The sequence below is a fragment of the Neofelis nebulosa genome, chromosome 9 (genome assembly GCF_028018385.1).
Source record: "Neofelis nebulosa isolate mNeoNeb1 chromosome 9, mNeoNeb1.pri, whole genome shotgun sequence".
NCBI classification, from domain to species: domain Eukaryota; kingdom Metazoa; phylum Chordata; class Mammalia; order Carnivora; family Felidae; genus Neofelis; species Neofelis nebulosa.
The window spans coordinates 66,852,696-66,871,906 of NC_080790.1; the positions used below are offsets into that span (position 1 = coordinate 66,852,696).

Consider the following 19,211-nt stretch of genomic DNA (forward strand, 5'->3'; position numbering starts at 1 on the left):
GGCCTGGATTGTGATGTATTTTCCTCTGAGGACTGCCTTTGTTGCATCCCAAATGGTTTGGACTGTTGTGTTTTCATTTTCATTTGTTTCCATATATATTTTAATTTCTTCTTTAAATTTCCTGATTGACCCATTAATTCTTTAGTAGTATGTTCTTTAACCACCATATGTTTGGAGGCTTTCCAAATTTTTTCTTGTGGTTGATTTCAAGTTTCTTAGCGTTGTGGTCTGAAAATATATATGGTATGATCTTCATCCTTTTATATTTGTTGAAGGCTGTTTTGTGACCCAGTATGTAATCTCTTTGGGAGAATGTTCCATGTGTACTTGAGAAGAATGTACTGCTTTTGGATGAAAAGTTCTGAATATATCTGTCAAAGTCCATCTGGTCCAGTGTATCATTCAAAGCCATTGTTTGCTTATTGATTTTCTGCCTAGATTATCTGTCCATTGTTGTAAGTGGAGTATTATAGTCACCTACAAGTACAGTATTATTACCAATAAGCTTGGTTATGTTTGTGATGAACTGATTTATATATTTGGGCATTTCAAGTTAGGGGCATAAACATTTATAATCATTAGCTCTTCTTGATGGATACACCCCTTAATTATGATATAATGCCCTTCTTCATTTCTTCTTACAGTCTGTTTTAAAATCTAGTTTGTGTGGGGGGCACCTGGGTGGCTCAGTCAGTTAAGCATCTGACTTCAATTCAGGTCATAGATCATGATCTCACGGTCTGAGTTCGAGCCCCACATCAGGCTCTGTGCCAACAGCTCAGAGCCTGGAGCCTGCTTCAGATTCTGTGTCTCCCTCTCTCTCTGCCCCTGTCCCACTCACACTCTGTCTCTCTCTCTCAAAAAGAAAATAAAAACATTAAAAAAAATTTTTTTAAATAAATAAAATCTAGTTTGTGTGATGTTAGTATGGCTACTCAGGCTTTCTTTTGACATCCGATATTGTGATAGATGGTTCTCCATCCCCTCACTTTGAATCTGAATGTGTCCTCAGGTCTAAAATGAGTCTCTTGTAGGCAGCATATAGATGGATCTTCTTTTTTTATCCATTGTGTCTTTAGACACAATGATACCTTGTGTCTTTTGATTGGGGCATTTAGTCCATTTACATTCAGAGTTATTGTTGGAAGATATGGATTTAGTGTCATTGTGTTATCTGTAGGTTTCATGCTTGTGGTGTTGTCTTTGGTCTTTTGTAGTCTTTGCTGCTTTCCACTCACAGGGTAACCCTAGGATTTCTTGCAGGGCTGGTTTAGTGGTCATGAATTCCTTCAGTTTTTGTTTGTCTGGGAAAGCCTGTATCTCTCCTTCTACTTTGAATGACAGCCTTGCTGGATAAAGGATTCTTGGCTGCATATTTTTCCTATTCAGCACATTGAATATTTCTTGCCACTCCCTTCTGGCCTGCCATGTTTCAGTGGGCAGGTCTGCTATGACCCTTATGTGTCTTCCCTTGTAGGTTAAGTAAGACCTGTTTGTCCCTAGCTGCTTTCAGAATTCTCTCTTTTTTTTGTATCTTGCCAGTTTCACTGTGATATATCGTGGGATACAGTGATTTTAAATATTCTCTAATTTTCTACCAAATAAGTATATTTGTGTTAACAAATAAGTATAGACTATAAAGGCTTATGAGAGGGCCAGTGGTGCCATTTTATAATTTGGCTATGGAATTTTTAAAAATTTGAGGTAATATTTAAAAATTAAATCATCTGTATATACAAAGACCCTAGATTAAAGTTTTGTAAGTTTATCAAAATTGATAAAATTAGTGGTTTCATATATGAGTTAGACCAAGCTAAGTTGGGGAAAAACATCAAGCTTTTTTAATCCATAAGATGCTGGTTTCTATTTAGTTAAATAATGCCTGTTTTTTCCCCTGTAAAGCCTAGGGCACGTGAAGTTGTTGACTGGCGGAAGTATGAGCAAGAACAGGAGAAAAACAAAGAGAATCTGAAAATCATAGAAGAAAAGCGAAAGGAACATCAAGAAGCACATCGGAAAGCCCGTGAGAAATATGGCACTTTGCATTGGAAGGAGAGATCATTTCTAAAGTACCAAGAAAAAAAAGAACAAAAACCTTTAAAGACAAAAGAGAAAGAAGAAAAGGATTCAAATGTACTTCCTATAATTATTAAAGGTGACTTTGGAAAGATTTTACTTCATTACTCATTTTTGTATTATAAATATGTATATTTCTTCATTCTCACAATTAATTTGGGCCATTAAATTTAAGCTAAAATTATTTTGGTATTTTGGGGGAGATTTATTTTATTGATGTGTAATTGACATATAACATTATGTTAGTTTCAGGTATATAGCAATGATTTGATATTTGTATATATTGCAAAATGACCACCACAGTAAGTCTAATCACCATACACAGTCACAAAACTTTTTTTTCTTGTGATAAGAACTTTTAAGATCTACTCTTTTAGCAACTTTCAAATGTATAATATAGTATTATTAACTATAGTCACTGTACTGTACATTACATCCCCATGACTTATTTATGACTGGAAGGTTGTACCTTTTGCCTTCCTTTTTGCCCATGTCTCACTGGGGGAGAGGTGTTTCTTTTGTTTTTTTTTTAATGTTTATTTCTTTTTTAGAGAGGGAACACGAGCAGGGGAGGGGCAGAGAGGGGGATAGAGGATCCCAAGTGGGCTCCGTGCTGACAGCAGAAAGCCTGATATGGGGCTTGAACTCATGAACTCTGGATGACTCACTGGGAGAGATTTTAATAAACATTTTTCTTGATGTTTTGTTGTAAATGTACTTTTGGTTCTAAATACTTAAGTTAAATAGATGTTTATAATGCTAAACCTAAATAAAAGTGGTAAATGCCATTCCTATTATGACTTTAAATAGATTTATGTCATTTTGTGTCTGTTAATGTCTAACTCTTAACACCAGTAGTTTCATACTTTTTTAGGTGATGTTGATGGTTCTGTTGAGGCCATTGTGAACATTATGGATACCTATGATGCTTCACATGAGTGTGAACTTGAATTAGTACATTTTGGTGTGGGTGATGTCAGTGAAAATGATGTTAACCTTGCTGAAACATTTCATGGTAAGATTTCTATTAACTGTTTGTTTAACTGTGTTCCCTAGAACACACTGTGAACCATTACCTTCAGTCTTTTGTAGCTTGGCTAATCAACTTGCCCTTTACCCTTATCAGCATCGCCCTTCCTGCTCTAGTGGAGTCCCAGCCTTTGAGCTCAGTGGGATGCGCAGTATTGCAGCCATAACTTCACTCATTGTTTTCACACTACAACCTTGGGGAACTCTTTCAAGTCCCAGAAGGTTTTTGATTTTACTTACTTACTTACTTACTTATTTATTTATTTATAAAGATAGTTACTGCCTTTCCCATTTCCCCACCCAATCCAAGGTTGGTTCTCTGTATCTTTTATTTAGACTTTTGAATGCTCCTGACACTGTAATCAGCCTGTTCAGTATTTTACTTCATCTTTTACTTTTGTCTGTTTTTTGTCTATTGATAATTATATAAATCTTTCTTAGATTAAAAGCTGTTTTTAGCTTTAGTATATGCACTATTTAAGCAAACAGTTTTTAGCTTTAATTAAATGCCTAGAAGGTAGGGGGACTGGACTGTTAGTTGAACGTACGATATACAAAAAGGTGACTCATGACTCACTTTTAAGTCTAACACCTAGCAAGTCACCAACATTTTATTAATTAATGAATCACTTAGAAAGGAGGTACTTAATGACTGTACTTATTTAGAATTAGATGTCACTTCTACTAAATAGTAATGCTGGTTATGGTTAATTCATTTTTAATTTTTATTTATTTTTAATTAAAAAAATTTTTTTAAATGTTTTTATCTATTTTTGAGAGAGAGAGAGACAAAGCGTGAGCAGGGGAGGGGCAGAGAGAGGGAGACACAGAATCTGAAGCAGGCTCCAGGCTCTGAGCTATCAGCACAGAGCCTAATGTGCGGCTCCAACTTGTGACCTGAGTTGAAGTCGGACGCTTAACTGACTGAGCCACCCAGGTGCCCCAGTACTGGCTAATTCAAAGTATTTTCTAGGCATTGACCAGCCTAGCACTATACTATGTAATGCAGGTAGCGTGTTAAATGATTTCTTAATGATAAAACTTTCAAGGTGGTTGTGTTTTTCTCTTGATTAACTTGTTTGCTTTCATTTTTATCACTTGTTTAAGGACAGGAGTGTTTTGCTTTTTATTCCCTCTAAGGTATTTGCTGTTAAATATATTATTTGTTCTTTGGCAAAATAGTCAACTCCATAGAATTTCTTTCATTTCTTAAATAACTCTTAAACTTTACCAATTTAGTAACTATTTTGGAGCATCTTTTGGCCAGCTGAATATCTAAGAATAAACCACAAAAAGTTGTAGACAATAAGTTTATAATTTAGTAATACAATTATTATTAAAATAATGTAAAAATATTTCAGCCCTATTCAATTTTCGTTTTCTTATTTCTCTGGTATAAAAATCAAAGGTTTGTTTAGCGTACTGCCTTGCACAGTATGGGTACTTTTGTCTCTTAAATTAATGGGTTTAAAAATTATAAAGAAGTTTTCCTTGTTAAACAAGCTACAATAGTATTTATAAAGTCCTTTGGTTAATTTGAAAATTTACTAGTTTTTATGAGAAAAAATAACAGAATTTTTCATCACCCCTTTTAATTTACATAGAAGGAAATAAAACTTTTTTTTTAATGTTTATTTATTCTTGAGAGAGAAAGCATGAGCCGGGGAGGGGCAGAGAGAGAGGGACACAGAATCTGAAGCAGGCTTCAAGCTCCAAGCTGTCAGCAGAGAGCCCAACATGGGGCTTGAACCCATGAACTGTGAGATCATGACCTGAGCCGAAGTTGGACACTTAACTGACTGAGCCACCCAGGCACCCCTAAAACCTTTTTGTTTTTAAGTGTATTTTGAGAGAGAGCATGCAAGTGAGCAAGGGAGGGGCAGAGAGAGAGGAGAGAGAGAATCCCAAGCAGGCTCTATGGTGTTAGCACAGAGCCAGACATGGGGCTCAATCCCACAAACCAAGAGATCATGACCTAAGCTGCAACCAAGAGTCCGACGCTTAGCTTAACTTACTGAGCCACTCAGGCTGCCCGAAATAAAACTATTTAGATTTGAGTTTCTGCTTGAAAGAAAAGTCCTTAATACAATATTTGTGCTACTTTATTTTTTCTATTTCTGCTTCCCAGGTGTTATATATGGCTTCAATGTGAATGCAGGCAATGTTATCCAGAAGTCTGCTACAAAAAAAGGAGTAAAAATTAAACTTCACAAAATCATTTACCGCCTAATTGAAGATTTGCAGGAAGAACTGAGCAGCAGATTGCCTTGCATTGTGGAAGAGCATCCAATTGGTGAGTGTTCACTGAACATTAAACATTCATATCTTAGGTGCTGTGAAGAACACTTGAAAGCAAAGTTTAGGGGAATTATAGTTCACTGTTGAAATACCTTCACTGTTCCAATAAATGGCCTGTGTCCTAGAAAAAATGATATATTCAATGTAACTTCCTATGTATTATAAACCTGCCCTCTGCAGCCTATGCTTTGGCCCTGAGGATACAAAGGCAAGTTAGGCAGTAAGAACTTGCCCTAAGGTTTAGACATCAACTAATTATAACACAAATTAGACTGGGATGGGATGCATGAAGATTATATACAGTGTTCTGGAAGGAGCCACTGATTTTGTCCTGGAGTTGGCCGAGAAGTCCACCATGAGAATAGTTAATTTTACATTTAAATATCACATATTTAGAAATATTCTTCCTAGCATATCCCTTGGCCAGATGGAAGCCTAAATTTATTTGAGATGGACTGAATCGTTTTATCTGTTCTTATGGTCCAGAGATTTATTTTAGGCTTTTCTGATCTGCTAAACATGACCATACAGAGATTTGTATGTTCTTGTGCTAAGGCACAATTTGGAAAACTTTTGAGTCATACAAAGGTTTCCATCAGCCAAATAACACTAACCCCAGTAAATCGGTATATTATAGTGTGTGATACCATGTCATTATTGGAATTTAATTTTCAGTGAAAAAAATTAAGCTTTAAGCTGAGTCACAGAATCAGTATTTAAGTGAATATAAATTATCAATGGGAAGATTAAAATTAGGTGATGACAGATGTTCTCTTCAAGAATAATATATTGAGGGACAGGTGAAAACCAGGTTTTCATAGAGCAGACAGTAAACTGTTATCTTCTAGTGCATCTTCAGCTAAAAAAGTGAATTTCTTTTTCCCTTGTTCATTTTTTTAGGCAAGCAGGTTCTTTTCCAAGAAAACCCAAGGATTTTCATGTTTATGTTTCTATGAGCGGTCAGGAAAATAAAGTTGGTAGAGTCAGAGAAAAACAGGATTTCAGTACGAGTTTGTATTTTTCTCCCACCTTTAATTCTTGCTCTGCAGAATATGTGAAATTATGTATTTCTCAGAATCTTTTGTTTTGTGTGCATCTAATGTTCTCTTCTTTCTAAAGGTGAGGCTTGTATACTAGCTACCTTCTCTGTAACAGAAGGGAAGAAAAAAGTTCCTGTGGCTGGCTGCAGAGTCCAAAAGGGTCAGTTAGAAAAACAGAAAAAATTTAAATTAATCCGTAATGGACATGTTATTTGGAAGGGTAAGCAAGATCACAATCTGTTTCTATAATATTAAATCCAGTCACCCAAACCTACTGATTCCATGTAACCAACTAAAATCTCCCATATCCTGGTTCAGGCTGTTACCTTTTGTTAACTCAAACCTCGTCTCCAGGTGACAGGCTCCCTCCCTTACTAGTCCTGATGTCTGCTCCAGGATTTTTAGTCCTGCCTGGTAATCTATATAACCTGTAACAAACCTGATAAATCAGTAATCTAGTTTCCTAAGCTTCTAAAAATTGGCCGCAAATTACCTTTCCAGCTGTCTCCTACCCGATCTACAGCATTGTACTTGGCTTACCTTGACCTTTTGCCTGCAATGTCTTTTATCCTGGATTATCTCATTTTTTAAATCTTGAGTACAATGCCATCCTCTGCAAAGTTAGTCTAACCTTTGAAATGGGAGATTTAGTTCTTTGCCTATAAACCACATCTTGCTTACAGCAAACCATTTTTCTTTGGTTTCCCTAGTATTTAGTTCCATCATTTAACATGATAGGACTGTAAAATTTAGGACTTTCAGGATTTTTCCTTTTAACACCAGACTGTATAGCACTTAGCAGGTATAATTTGTTGAATATACCTACCTTGTTTTTTTGTTTTTATATTTTAAGGCTCATTAACCTCATTGAAACACCATAAAGATGACATTTCAGTCGTCAAAACTGGAATGGACTGTGGTCTCAGTTTGGATGAAGAAAAGGTAGAATTTAAAGTGGGAGATGAAATTGTTTGTTATGAAGAAAAAGAAGTTCCAGCTAAGACTTCTTGGAATCCAGGATTTTAAAATTACATTAAAAATGTAAACAATTAATGGGGTGCCTGGCTGGCTCAGTGGGTAGAGTTTGTGACTCTTGATCTCAGGGTCTGAAGTTTGAACCCTATGTTGGGTGCAGAGATTATTTTAAAAAATAAATTTAAAAACAAGTATCTTGCTTTATTATAGAACGACTAGTTATGCTTTAGTGAAGGGAAGAATTCACTTCTGGCCAAAAAATACCCAAGTAGCTCTACCAGGTGTTAACATGGATAACTTGTCAAAATGCTACAGAGATAGGAAACGTTATTTAAGATGCCTCCAACTAGAAATCCTGTTAAGAATGATATGACATGGTAAAAGGGAATTGTTCATTATCAGTGCCATTGAATGTAGTAAGTCCGTTGCATGTTTTCGTTGAGTGGTAGCGAAACAAGCAAAACTCCCTCAATTTAGCTCATGGGCAAAATATAGTGACAAATATTGCTTAAAACTTTCTCAACATTAACAGTACTAGTGAACAAATAGTTTCAAGTTCTAAGATTTCACACTCAACATTCAATAAGAATGTTCCCATGTACTGTACACTGCAAATATACCAGCCAAACCACCCAGGGACTCAGGATAACTTAGCCTTTATATTTCTTATATATGAAACAAATATGTTGTAGTCTCTTTTTAATGCAAGGTGTAACACCCATTCATACCAGTGTTTCTCAAGTCGGCGGGGGTGGGGGGAACAGACAGCCTCCACCCTACCATCCCAGGATCATTTGGCAGTGTTTGGATACACTTGGTGGAAATGGTGTGCTACCGGCATCAGGTGGGTAAGAGAGGCCTATGATGCACAACCCCCACAACAAAAATTTATCTGGTCCAAATGTTAACAGTGCCAATGTTAAAAACTAACAGAAATACAAACTGGCTTGTATCTAGACAGTTGATATTAAATACAACCTAATTCTGCCAAAGTATATGTAGTTTATCAAAGAAAATGGTGTGATCTTCAATTTGATACTTAAAAACCACTCTTTAAGTGACTAAAAAATTTCAACAATTGAATGTTAGTTCATGTCTTTTATTAACCCATATACAGTTACTTGTCTTCGGGTTTGTTGAAGCAGTAGGTCAGACAACATTTGCCACAATAATGTCTGTCAAAGTGGCTAGCCATAAAAACTCCAGCACCACATTCATCTGAAGGGCACTCCCGACGAAGGCGACTGATTTTGCCATTCTCATCCACCTAAAAAGTACAAACCTGCTGTTAAGGTAATTTTACAATGTATTCTGATGTCTAAGTTAAGGGACTCAAAATATTCAACCTCATTAAAGTTCACACACTCAGTACAGTTCAGTCTTGCAAGGGGTGGACAGATCTAAGACCTAAACCCAGATCTGACTTCAAAATCAGAACTTTAATTTGGAACAAGCAGCTTAAAGTGAAGCCCATCATATGAAGCTTGTTCAAACACCAAACAGGAACAAAGCTTTTAAAGAGTATGATACCACAAAACAGATGAACATGTTGGGGTGGAGGGGGGGGGGGGAAGGGAAGCAAACCGTAACTATAGCGAACCAAAAGGATTGATGGAGGGACACGGGTGGGATATGGGCTAAATGGGTGATGGGCATTAAGGAGGGTACTTGTTTATGATCAACACTGGGTGTTATATGTAAGTGATGAATCACTAAATCCTATTCCTGAAACCAATATTACAAGTTAATTAATTAGAATTTAAATAAAACTTGAAAGAGTTTCAAACCAGAGGTGCAAACAAAATTTATTAATCTTCAGATAGAAACTTATTCTAAGTTGGCTCACCTTATAGTATTTCAGGACAGCCAATTTAACCTTCTTTCTCTTATGCTTATTCTTCTTGGGAGTGGTGTAAGACTTCTTCTTCCTTTTCTTAGCACCACCACGAAGTCTCAACACAAGATGAAGAGTGGACTCCTATTAATGAAAGAGTATGAAACAGGCTTTAAAATGATTAATGTTCACATTCATTAAGAAAGGGCAACTAGCATCATGCATCTTCTAACTGGATGGCTAAGAAGTACACAATACCAGAGAACAGGAAGTTGTGGAGGGAATATTAACTACTTGTTTATAGGGAGATCAAAGAACACATTGTATCACACCAGGAATGCAATCCACAAAATCCAGAATGTGAGAAACTATAACAGTGCTTGTGAAATGTTAACACAGGGGTCACTAAGAACCTACTGCTAATCTAATGCTATTCGCCCCCACTTTTGTGTGGTCAAAACTTACAAAATAAGATTTACATTTAAAGGACTGCTCTGTCCTCCAAACAGACCTTTTGAATGTTGTAGTCAGACAAAGTACGTCCATCTTCCAGTTGCTTGCCAGCAAAGATCAATCTCTGCTGATCAGGAGGAATTCCTAATAAAACAGTCACATCAGAAGAAGCATATCTGCTTAAGATTTATAAACAATCCTTAATCAAATAAAGGGTACTAATAGCAGTCACTATAAGCTAGGCATGGTTTTAAATGCTCGTATAAGTTAACTCATTTAACGCTAATGACCATATGTGTTAATAGTATCTTCATTTTACAGCTAAAGAAATGCATGTAGAGAATTAAATAGGTCGCCCAAATTCACACATGTGAAGTGCACCCCTTTTTGGCTCCATGCTCATATTTATTATTTCTAAAGCATTTGACTTTGTCATTTCGACCTCTTTCCATCCCACCCACAGCAGGTATGTCTAGTAAGTAGACCGGCGCCAGTACAGGTTAATTTCTCTGAGCTGTACAGTATTACTTGCCTTCCTTATCCTGAATCTTGGCCTTCACATTTTCTATTGTATCTGAAGGTTCGACCTAGGAATTTTAAAATGGAAATATATTGATAATATTAAGAAACTAGAATACCCAATTTAATTTTTTTAATGTTTATTTTTTTTAGACAGAAAAGAGAGCGCGATCGAGCGGGGGAGGGGCAGAGAGCTAGAGGGAGACACTGAGTCCGAAGCAGGCTGCAGGCTGAGCAATCAGCAAAGAGCCCCATGCCGGAAGCTTAAGCGACTGAACCACCCAGACCCCTCTTACCCAGTTCAACTTTAAAGTTACCCCCAAACCAAGCTGGTGGAGGGCGGAAGCCTACCCAACAGAGCTGACCACTTATCCAGCGTGCAAGCAACCCCTGCCAGGTCCGCTGCTGGCGTACACACTTCCTGAGCCCAGGGCAGGCGGGCGGCGGCGGCTGGGCCACACGTGTTCGCCCCCACCCGTGGGAGCGCCTCCTTCCCCCTCCGCAGGAGCCCGACTTTGACTACCTGGCCAGAACCACTGGAGAGTGGAGTGCCCACTCTTCAGGTATCTAAAGTCAGCCCTAGGCCCCTACTCAGCAAAGCCTCAACTCAGAGCCAGTCTTCTGAACCCAGACTTCTAAACATTCTACTACAGAAAGCGGCACGGATCCCTAACTCCACTTCAGGCCCACATTCAGGCCTTGACTTCCTCACGCCACCTGGCCATACCTCAAGAGTGATAGTCTTCCCCGTAAGGGTCTTCACGAAAATCTGCATCTTGGCGGCGGTTCCACCTAAGGTTGAGCCAAAAAGAAAAAAGAGAGAAGTCAGACCTGGGGAAACAGAAGAGAGCGCCCGGTAGGCCGCTGGGCGGAGAGAGGCCCAGGAGCACACACTCACCGCAGATGGCGGATCGGAAAGGAAAGCTACGCGCCGGCCCACGGGGTTTCCCGGCGCCCCCGCCAGAGGCCCCACCTCGTAGGTGGCCACACCAAATGCCGTACTGCTGTCACGGCGGCTGTCTAACAACATGCCAGACTAGGGCGCGAACCTCATTTCTCCTCTCTACCCTGAACTTATTTCTCACTTTAACCCTCAGAATGCTGTCGAAATAGATTTAAACAAATAACAATGGCTTTAAAAGGCTTTTGCCATACAAGCCACGAGGCTAGTAGGGTCTTTAAAAGGGGGTGGGGTTGAGGGGGCCTCATTGAGGAAAGGGGAGGAAAAGGAAGTGTCTTCTGGGAATTGTAGTTTTGTACTGATTTCTTTTAGTTTGGACTACTTGTTCCAAGATGCAGTTCCACACCCCCGGTTCCCTAGTTACTGTCTCCAAGCGCTGGAGTCAGTGTTTGGAGAAAGGGATTAAGGTGAGAAGGGAGCAAGGCCCAGGGGGAGTAATGGTTTCGGGGAAGGTGGAAACGGGTCGGAAATGACTAGGAGGAAAGGTTAAGAGTCGGGAGAAGGATCGGGGAACGAAGGTACCGTTCACTTACATACTGAGGTGGTGAGGGGCGGAGGATAAGCGACCAGCCATCAGATGATTTGGCCTCCAGGAGAAGGGAATTCCTGTGGCCAGCTCCAGGCAGACCGAAAGATAGGTAGTATCTTAAAACCCTTGGGTTTATCTTTTTCTGTCCTGTAGCCCTTCCTCGTCTTCAATCCCCAAATCTGTCCTAGTTTGAGTAAGGTTCTGGGCATTGTGTAGGTGTAGGACTCCTAAGTGAGAAACAGTTTAACATGTTGAAAATCTCAGGAGTTTTCACAAATGAAGTCATGTGGGAAAGAACCTGCAGAATGATTATTTAGTTGTAGGATTTCCAGGTGGGGACATTTCGTTTGTGAAGGTACCAAGAGGAAGATTTTGGAGTATGTGTAGGGTTCTCTCCTAGTTCCGCGGACCAATTAGAAGCAAGTTACACCTTCCTCTGGCCTTTCTTCACTGTGCGAACCACGGAATCCTTTGTAATGTACCTTCCCTAATGCCTTCTCTTTTTATCTTTCCATGCCTCTCTGCATCTCCATCCTCAACCTCAAATTCAGGCCGTCCTTAATATTCTCCTGGAAAAGTTAATCTAACTTCTTTTTTCTTTTTTCATTTTTTTAATGGTTATTTATTTTTGAGAGAGAGCGAGAGAGAGCGTGCATGAGTGGCGGAGGGGCAGAGAGAGAGGGAGACACAAAGTCTGAAGCAGGTTCCAGGCTCTGAGCTGAGCTGTCAGCACAGAGCCCAAGCTGGGGCTCAAACCCACGGACCATGAGATAATGACCTGAGCCGAAGTCGGACACCCAACTGACTGAGCCACCCAGGTGCCCCGAGTCAATCTAACTTCTAACCTGCCTTCAGTCTTTCTCTTTTCTAACCGACCCTCACCTTTGCCTCCAAAACATTCTAAAACGTAAAGGTAATTATGTCATGTTCTACTTCACCTTCAAGGATAAAATCCAAATTCTTCAATATGATATTCAGACTCTGCCTTCCTTATAGCCTAATCTATCACACCCATTACATACTTTACACTTTAATGACTGAGCTAATTGAGGTACCTAACTTATGCTTTCTCATGCTTTGGCACTTCTAAAAAATCCATTTCTTTTTCTTAGAACATTCTTTGTCTCATATTCTGCCAGCTAGTCCCTATCTTTACAAAAAAAGACCTTCAAAGAGTTTTCTATACTCATTGTCTCCAGTTTTCCCCTTCCATTAAATGAATCTACTATCAAGCTTCTGTCTCTACCAAGCAATGGAATAGCTCTTGCGGTCACTAATCAATCCCATATTGCTAAATTCACTGGTCATTTAATCTTATTTGATCAAATCAACATTTGACACAGTTGATTACTCCCTCCCTCTTTGAAATGCTTTTCCCCCTGACTTCCAGGATACGTCTCTCTCTTCTCTTTCCCTTGACGGTCTTTTCCAGGCTTTTTTGTTGCTTCCTCTTGATCTACCAGACCTCTAAACTTTGGAGTGCTTCCAAGGCCCAGTCCTTGGACTTCTGCTTTGTTGACATTTCCCGGGTCATTTTCATTCTGTCTCATAACTTTTAAATACCATTTGTATGCACATGACTGATAAATTCCTATCTTATCACTAAGGCCAAAAACTTTATGGTCATCCTTGATTGTTCTCTCATATCCCCCTACCCTCATATGCACAGTGAATCTTCTTGGCTTTATTTTCAATGTACGGAACACTTCTCACCACCTCTACTGTTACCACCCCGATTCACGCCACTCTTATGTTTTGCCCAGATCATTGCATAGCCTCCTAACAGTGCTTCCAGCTTTGACCCTTGTCTTCACAGAGCAGCAGGAAATGTATGTATGTCAGATGTCACTCTTCTGCTCACAGCCAGTGGCTTCCCATCTCATTCAGAGTTAAGAATAAATTCCTATAAGTGAGGTTGTTGCTCCAGCCCTGGAACCACAAGGCCATAATCCAGCTCATTGTTCCTCTTGCCAAGTCTGCCTAGTGAAAGTGGCACCTTTTTCTAACCTGCACAAAGGTGCCGCATGGGCTGGGAGTGGTCCTGCCTTCGTACGTGATCTGGCAGCTACCTCTCTGACCTTATCTTTTCTCTCCCTTTCCCATTCTCTCCTAGCCCTGCTGGCCTTCTTGCTGTTTGTCACACATGCTGTCCTGCTTTGAAGATTTGGACTTCCTGCTCTGTATGCATCAACCACTCTTCTCAGGAATCTTCACACTACTTTTTTCAGATTTCTAAAATGTTACCTTACCAGTGAGGGCTTTCCTCTTTCCTGACTTAATGCCTTGTATAAAGTAGCATCCTCCCACCTTCCTTTCTAGTCCCCATTCCTTGTTTTATTTATTTATTTATACAACTGTTTACTCCCATATGTCATCTGTATTTTGTGTGTTGTCTGTCTCTCGGTTTGAATGTAACCTCCAGGAGGTTAGAGACTTTATTTTGTTTGATGCTGTATCTCTAATGTCTAGAATAGTGGCAGACACAGTAGATGACCCCCCACCCTGCCCAAACATTTATTGAATAAATACATGCAGCCCAACATAAACATTGCACTTGGGACAATTCCATTAGGTATTTTACCTGATGTTTCCCTGCCCTCTCCCACAGACTAGTGAGGTATCTCTCAGGGCTTTTGGAGTGCAACGTGTCCACCTCTGTCACAATGCCCTCTCTGCTCTGTAGCAATGGCTCATTTAACTAGACCCAGTAGGTTTGACTGGGAACATTTGTCACTTGTTTTCTCTGTATCCTTATGTGTCTAACATGAATGAATGAGTGAAAGGTAATCTGAGTTGTTTTATGTGGCTCTGGGGCATTTTGTACATGCTGAGGAACAGTCACTTTAGCCGTGTTCTGGTTTGAGGGCACCACAAGTCATGTCTTCTGAGCAGACCAGATTATTGCTCAGTAATTATTGATTATTAAGCATGTTTTTAGTACATATTCTACTAGAAACTACTATGCACTGGAATGCTTATAGGCAGGGAAGGATATTGGGAAATATGAACATTTTGGTTCTTGCCTACTGGTAGAGATAGAGAATGTAAACAGAAAGTGTCTATTACAGAGTGGCTAAGTGATAATACCATGACAGAGCAAGTTCACAGTATTATGGGAGAATGTATAACTTGACCAAGTTTAAGGGAATTCAGGGCAGCTTTCCTAGAGCTGTGTAAACTGAAATCTGAAAAATGAGTAAAGGCAAGTGAATGAGAGTGGTAGTATGAGTGTATCTTGGTGGGGACAGGGCGTGGTAAGGATGGAGAGAGGGAATACAGAAATGGGTAGAGAATTACATGAGACCCTCAGGTAAGAGAGCAAGTTCATGGGACTTGGGAAGAATTAGGCATTTTTGAGCAAGCTATGGATTCTGTTTGATGTTAATGTGAATAGTTTTCAGGAACCAACATCTGTATCTAACTCTAACTGGATAATGATTCTTTATTTTCTTTTTTAATGTTTATTTTTGAGAGAGAGAGAGAAAGAGAGAGAAACAGAGTGCAAGCAGAGAAGGGGCAAGGAGGGGGAAGACGCAGAATCAGAAGCAGGCTTCAGGCTCTAGGCTGTCAGCACAGAACCTGATGCAGGGCTCAAACCCACGAACTGTAAGCTCATGACATGAGCCAAAGTCGGATGCCTAACCAACTGAGCCACCCAGGCGCCCCTTGATTCTTTACTAAAAGAGCAATGGAATGTAGCTGCTTGCAACTGTACTCAGAAAAAGACTGTTTGTTATCTTCAGTATCATTGATGGATGGATTTTAGCAGAAGCTCTGACTTCGTACTTTTAGTTAGTACATTTATATTAAAGATAGAATTATAATAAAGTTTATTATAAAATAAAGTCATGAGTTATTTGTAGCTATCATGACTATGCCTGGGCCAACTAAGCACACAGGTAGAGAAGTATTTGACCTTGTTTGTGTCATGAGGAGGCTTCCAAATTAGTTTTCCCATGTGAAACAAACAAAATGGTAAAAGTTCTGTTAGAGATATTAAATTAAACATACAGAATCATCCAATTACATGATACGGAGGCTTGGTTACTAAGAAAAGAGCTCTTTATTGACTGGTGTTTGGTATTTCTACCCTAGAGGTATAGCACTTGACAGTAAAATAGGTTAGACTTTTTAATTCATAGGTTGAAATATTTATCTCAGAGTTTCATGGGAAGTTTTTTCCCATGAAAAATACATTTTTAGGCCAGATTTAATTTTTTATAAATTTATTAGAAATGACTTAATTTATTTTAATAAATAAATATTAATTTTATTTTAAGCTTCAGATTAATCGTTGGTCTTTTTTTCTTTCAGGCTTATCAAAGTTTTGGCTTTGTTGCAAAAGCCAGTCGAGGCTTAACTGTTCTCTGGTGAACCAGTGTGCAGATTGTGACATATGTCGGTCCAAGAAATAAATAAACATGCAGTTCTCCCTCCTATCATTAGTAGAAGTGACAAGGAATTTTTGGAAAGTATGCAAAGATACATAATTACAGAAACTGAAAGAGTGGGCTGTAATGAGGAAGGACCTGCTGATGAATATTACATCATATACCGAAATGTTTTTGATAAGGTATCATAATGCTATTTTAAGATTATGGAGTTTTCTTGTGGTAGAAATGGTCTGTCTTGACAACTGAGGCAATATTTCTGCCTTAGTAACATCACTGATTGTTTGATTAAACTTCATTTGTCAATTTTGAGAAGTTCATCCAGTGTATTGGAAAGGGATTAATGGAGAAAGTACAGTGCTAGATTTCTATCATAGATAGTTATCGAGTGGTTTGATTGTTTTAGCTTAAGTGCAGGCTATCAGTGTTTGAACAATAATTTAGTGGTATCTTCTAACATCATTTTGGCCTTCTATCTGAAAATATCTTACTTGTTAGGAATTGGGGTGCAAGGCAGGAACCTGGTGGTGTTTTGGGTTTCTGATATCGCTAGAGTCTTGGCTTAGATTTGATCTAGCATATTAAATTGGAAACCCTTGTGAGTTAGAAGTCTAGATAGGTCCAGTAAACAAGAGGTTTGACTGGACTCAACACTGGAAATACAGAGATGAGTTTAGAAAATATTATGGCTTTATATAACATTTGATTTGCACTCTCTCAAAAATAAATGTTTTTTTAAAAATAGAATTCACGCAGATACATAAGAGTATAAAGTAAACAGTCTTCTTTTTAAGTTTATTTATTTGAGAGAGCGAATCCCAAGCAGGCTGTGTACTGTCAGTGCAGAGACCAACTTGGGTCCTGAACCCAGGAATTGTGAGATTGTGACCTGAGCTGAAAGCAAGAGTCCGATACTTAACTGGCTGACACAGCTGGGCACCCCAGAAGCAATCTTTTCTTTCTTTAAAAAAATTTTTTTTTAACATTTATTTACTGTTGAGAGAGAGAGAGAGAGAGAGCTCACGCGAGCAACGGCTTGTGTGTGCAAGCTGGGGAGGGGCAGAGAGAAGGGGAACAGAGGATCCCAAGCGGGCTCTGCACTGACAACAGTGAGCCTGTTGTTGGGTTTGAACTCACAAACTGTGAGATCGTGACCTGAGCTGAAGTCAGAAGCTTAACCACCTGAGCCACCAGGCATTCCAGAAACAAGTCTTTTCTTTTAAGTCATCTAGAAAAATTATCTTTCAGAATTGGTACATTGGCAAATTAACTTCATTTTGTATGTTATGATCAATGATACTGCTTTTGGTTTTTGAGTCATTAAGGAATGTATTGGATAAATGTTTAAAAGTAGTGTTTTGAATGGGTTTCGTAAATATCAAGAATCATACTAAGACTCTACTTATCTGAAATCAGGAGAGTTATAACTGTGACATGTTTATCTTTGCATGCCCAAATGCTGGCACTTGTCAGAGGTTTCTTCTTCTTTTTTAATTAAAATGTTTTAATGTTAATTTATTTTTGAGAGAGATAGTGTGAGTGGGGCAGAGAGAGAGGGGGACAGAGGACCTGCAGAGGGCTCTGCTAATTTGTCAGAAGTTTTCATACATGAAGAATTGTCTGCTTTAAATTAGCATGGTTCTAGTGAAGTCATTCTGGAGGTGGTGTTGATAAATTTAATTCTTAGAGAGAAGACATGAGATTATATAAAAGGTAATAAGACTACATCTATAGTCCTGTTTTCCCTAGTCTTTTCAGTGTTCCTCTGAAATCTGTGTTTTCTAGCAAGATTTCCATGTGGACTATCTGTCCATTGTACAGTTATAAATGATACATTTGTGCCTTGTAAAGAATCCTATTCTTCAGGACTGAGAGGGTATCTGAAATAGAAATTATTTGGTGCTTAAAGAAACTTTTCTTCTGCTTTCTCTAGATAATCTGTTTTTCCATTTTCATGTTATTCCAGCATATTTGATTGTTAGTTAACTATTAATGACTGCCTTCTCTAATCTTCCTTCCCTCTTAGAAGGATCTAATTGGGAAAAGATGAAAGTATTAACTTGCATCTCTGAATACTTGGAATCAGAGAACTGATACGAAATTCTGCTTAAAATCACAGAGAATTTGACCTGGAGAACTGTGCCTGAATCAAAACAAGGAGCACCTGAGATTCTATTCTGATAATAAGAATTGAGTGTGGGTTTAGAGAGAGGCAAAGACTTAGTAAGCAAGGAAGACCAAAGCTAGGAGGAGTGAGCTTCTACAGAAATGGTGAATTATGGAGGCAACTTGCTCTGGAAAGTGGCTAGCTTTTGTGTCTCTGGAAGCACGTACATATAGTCTGTGTTCATCAGTAGGGGCTGAGGTGGAATGGCTGCCATTCCTCTTCTCCCTCAGATCTCTGTACTTGGTAAGTATAGCTCTGGCTTCTTGGGTTTAATGCAAATATGAGTGTCAAACTTAAATGATATAGAGGCCAATAGGCCATATAAAAGAGTTACGTGGGTTGGCTATAAGAGAAGAAATCACGTGGACTCTGGTAAAATGAACAAATTCAATTGAAAGCTCCAGCTCATTATTGCCGTTAAGGAATGGTGGTTCTTGTTGGTAGATGTTTCAGAATTTTCAAGAGAAGCTAGAAATACAGTTTTTGGTGAAATTTCCTACATTTAAAAATACTCTGTGAGTCAAGCAAAACTGGATTCTACCTGTAGCATGCCAGTGTGCTTCCTTTACTTTTATGCGTTTTCTATGCATTCTTAAAGGTTCCCATGAGTGTTCCTCTGAAATCTGTGTCTTTTAGCAACAGATGTGGGAGCTGATTGTAGTGTCACAACGTCTGTTTTCTTACCATTAATGTATCTTAGTTATATTGGATTGTTGTGGTGTGTCCTAGAGGCATGGGAAGTGGAGGATGGCCAGGAACAGGAGGGTATTTAATTTGGAAGACTACAGACTAATGGCCTCTGTCCTATTAAAGGTTCCTGGGTGGCTGCCCTCCTGATTTGAATAGCTGGGGAATATGGTAAAGTATGTCAAAAATATGGTAAATATGTCAAAAAGACAATCAGGGGGTGCCTGCATGGCTTAGTTGGTTAGGCATCTG

General features: G+C 38.9%; 3 protein-coding genes across 18 annotated transcripts in view; 2 read left to right on the forward strand and 1 right to left on the reverse strand.

The window, feature by feature from the left end:
* MTIF2 (mitochondrial translational initiation factor 2) overlaps positions 1-7,496 on the forward strand; it is a 28,116-nt gene extending 20,620 nt beyond the window's left edge. For all 7 annotated transcript variants that reach the window (XM_058684072.1, XM_058684073.1, XM_058684075.1 and 4 more), the window contains 5 exons: positions 1,903-2,155; positions 2,951-3,091; positions 5,234-5,398; positions 6,523-6,663; positions 7,297-7,496. In XM_058684072.1, the coding sequence (XP_058540055.1) occupies positions 1,903-2,155; positions 2,951-3,091; positions 5,234-5,398; positions 6,523-6,663; positions 7,297-7,469 (873 nt within the window). In that variant the 3' untranslated portion in view covers positions 7,470-7,496. The remainder of the gene's footprint in view (positions 1-1,902; positions 2,156-2,950; positions 3,092-5,233; positions 5,399-6,522; positions 6,664-7,296) is intronic.
* Positions 7,497-8,501: 1,005 nt separating this feature from the next.
* Positions 8,502-11,194, reverse strand: RPS27A (ribosomal protein S27a). Its single transcript, XM_058684091.1, has 6 exons — positions 11,123-11,194; positions 10,952-11,016; positions 10,238-10,292; positions 9,764-9,849; positions 9,265-9,396; positions 8,502-8,685 (listed from the first exon to the last, which is right to left on the reverse strand). Exons 2-6 carry the CDS (start codon positions 10,997-10,999, stop codon positions 8,536-8,538), a joined length of 471 nt encoding a protein of 156 aa, XP_058540074.1. The 5' UTR covers positions 11,000-11,016; positions 11,123-11,194; the 3' UTR covers positions 8,502-8,535.
* A 263-nt stretch (positions 11,195-11,457) lies between these two features.
* Positions 11,458-19,211, forward strand: part of CLHC1 (clathrin heavy chain linker domain containing 1) — a 40,251-nt gene continuing 32,497 nt past the window's right edge. For 2 of the 10 annotated variants that reach the window (XM_058684080.1, XM_058684084.1), the window contains exons 1-2: positions 11,469-11,592; positions 16,029-16,287. In XM_058684080.1, the coding sequence (XP_058540063.1) occupies positions 16,111-16,287 (177 nt within the window). In that variant the 5' untranslated portion in view covers positions 11,469-11,592; positions 16,029-16,110. The other 8 variants (XM_058684081.1, XM_058684082.1, XM_058684083.1 and 5 more) reach the window with 8 other exon arrangements.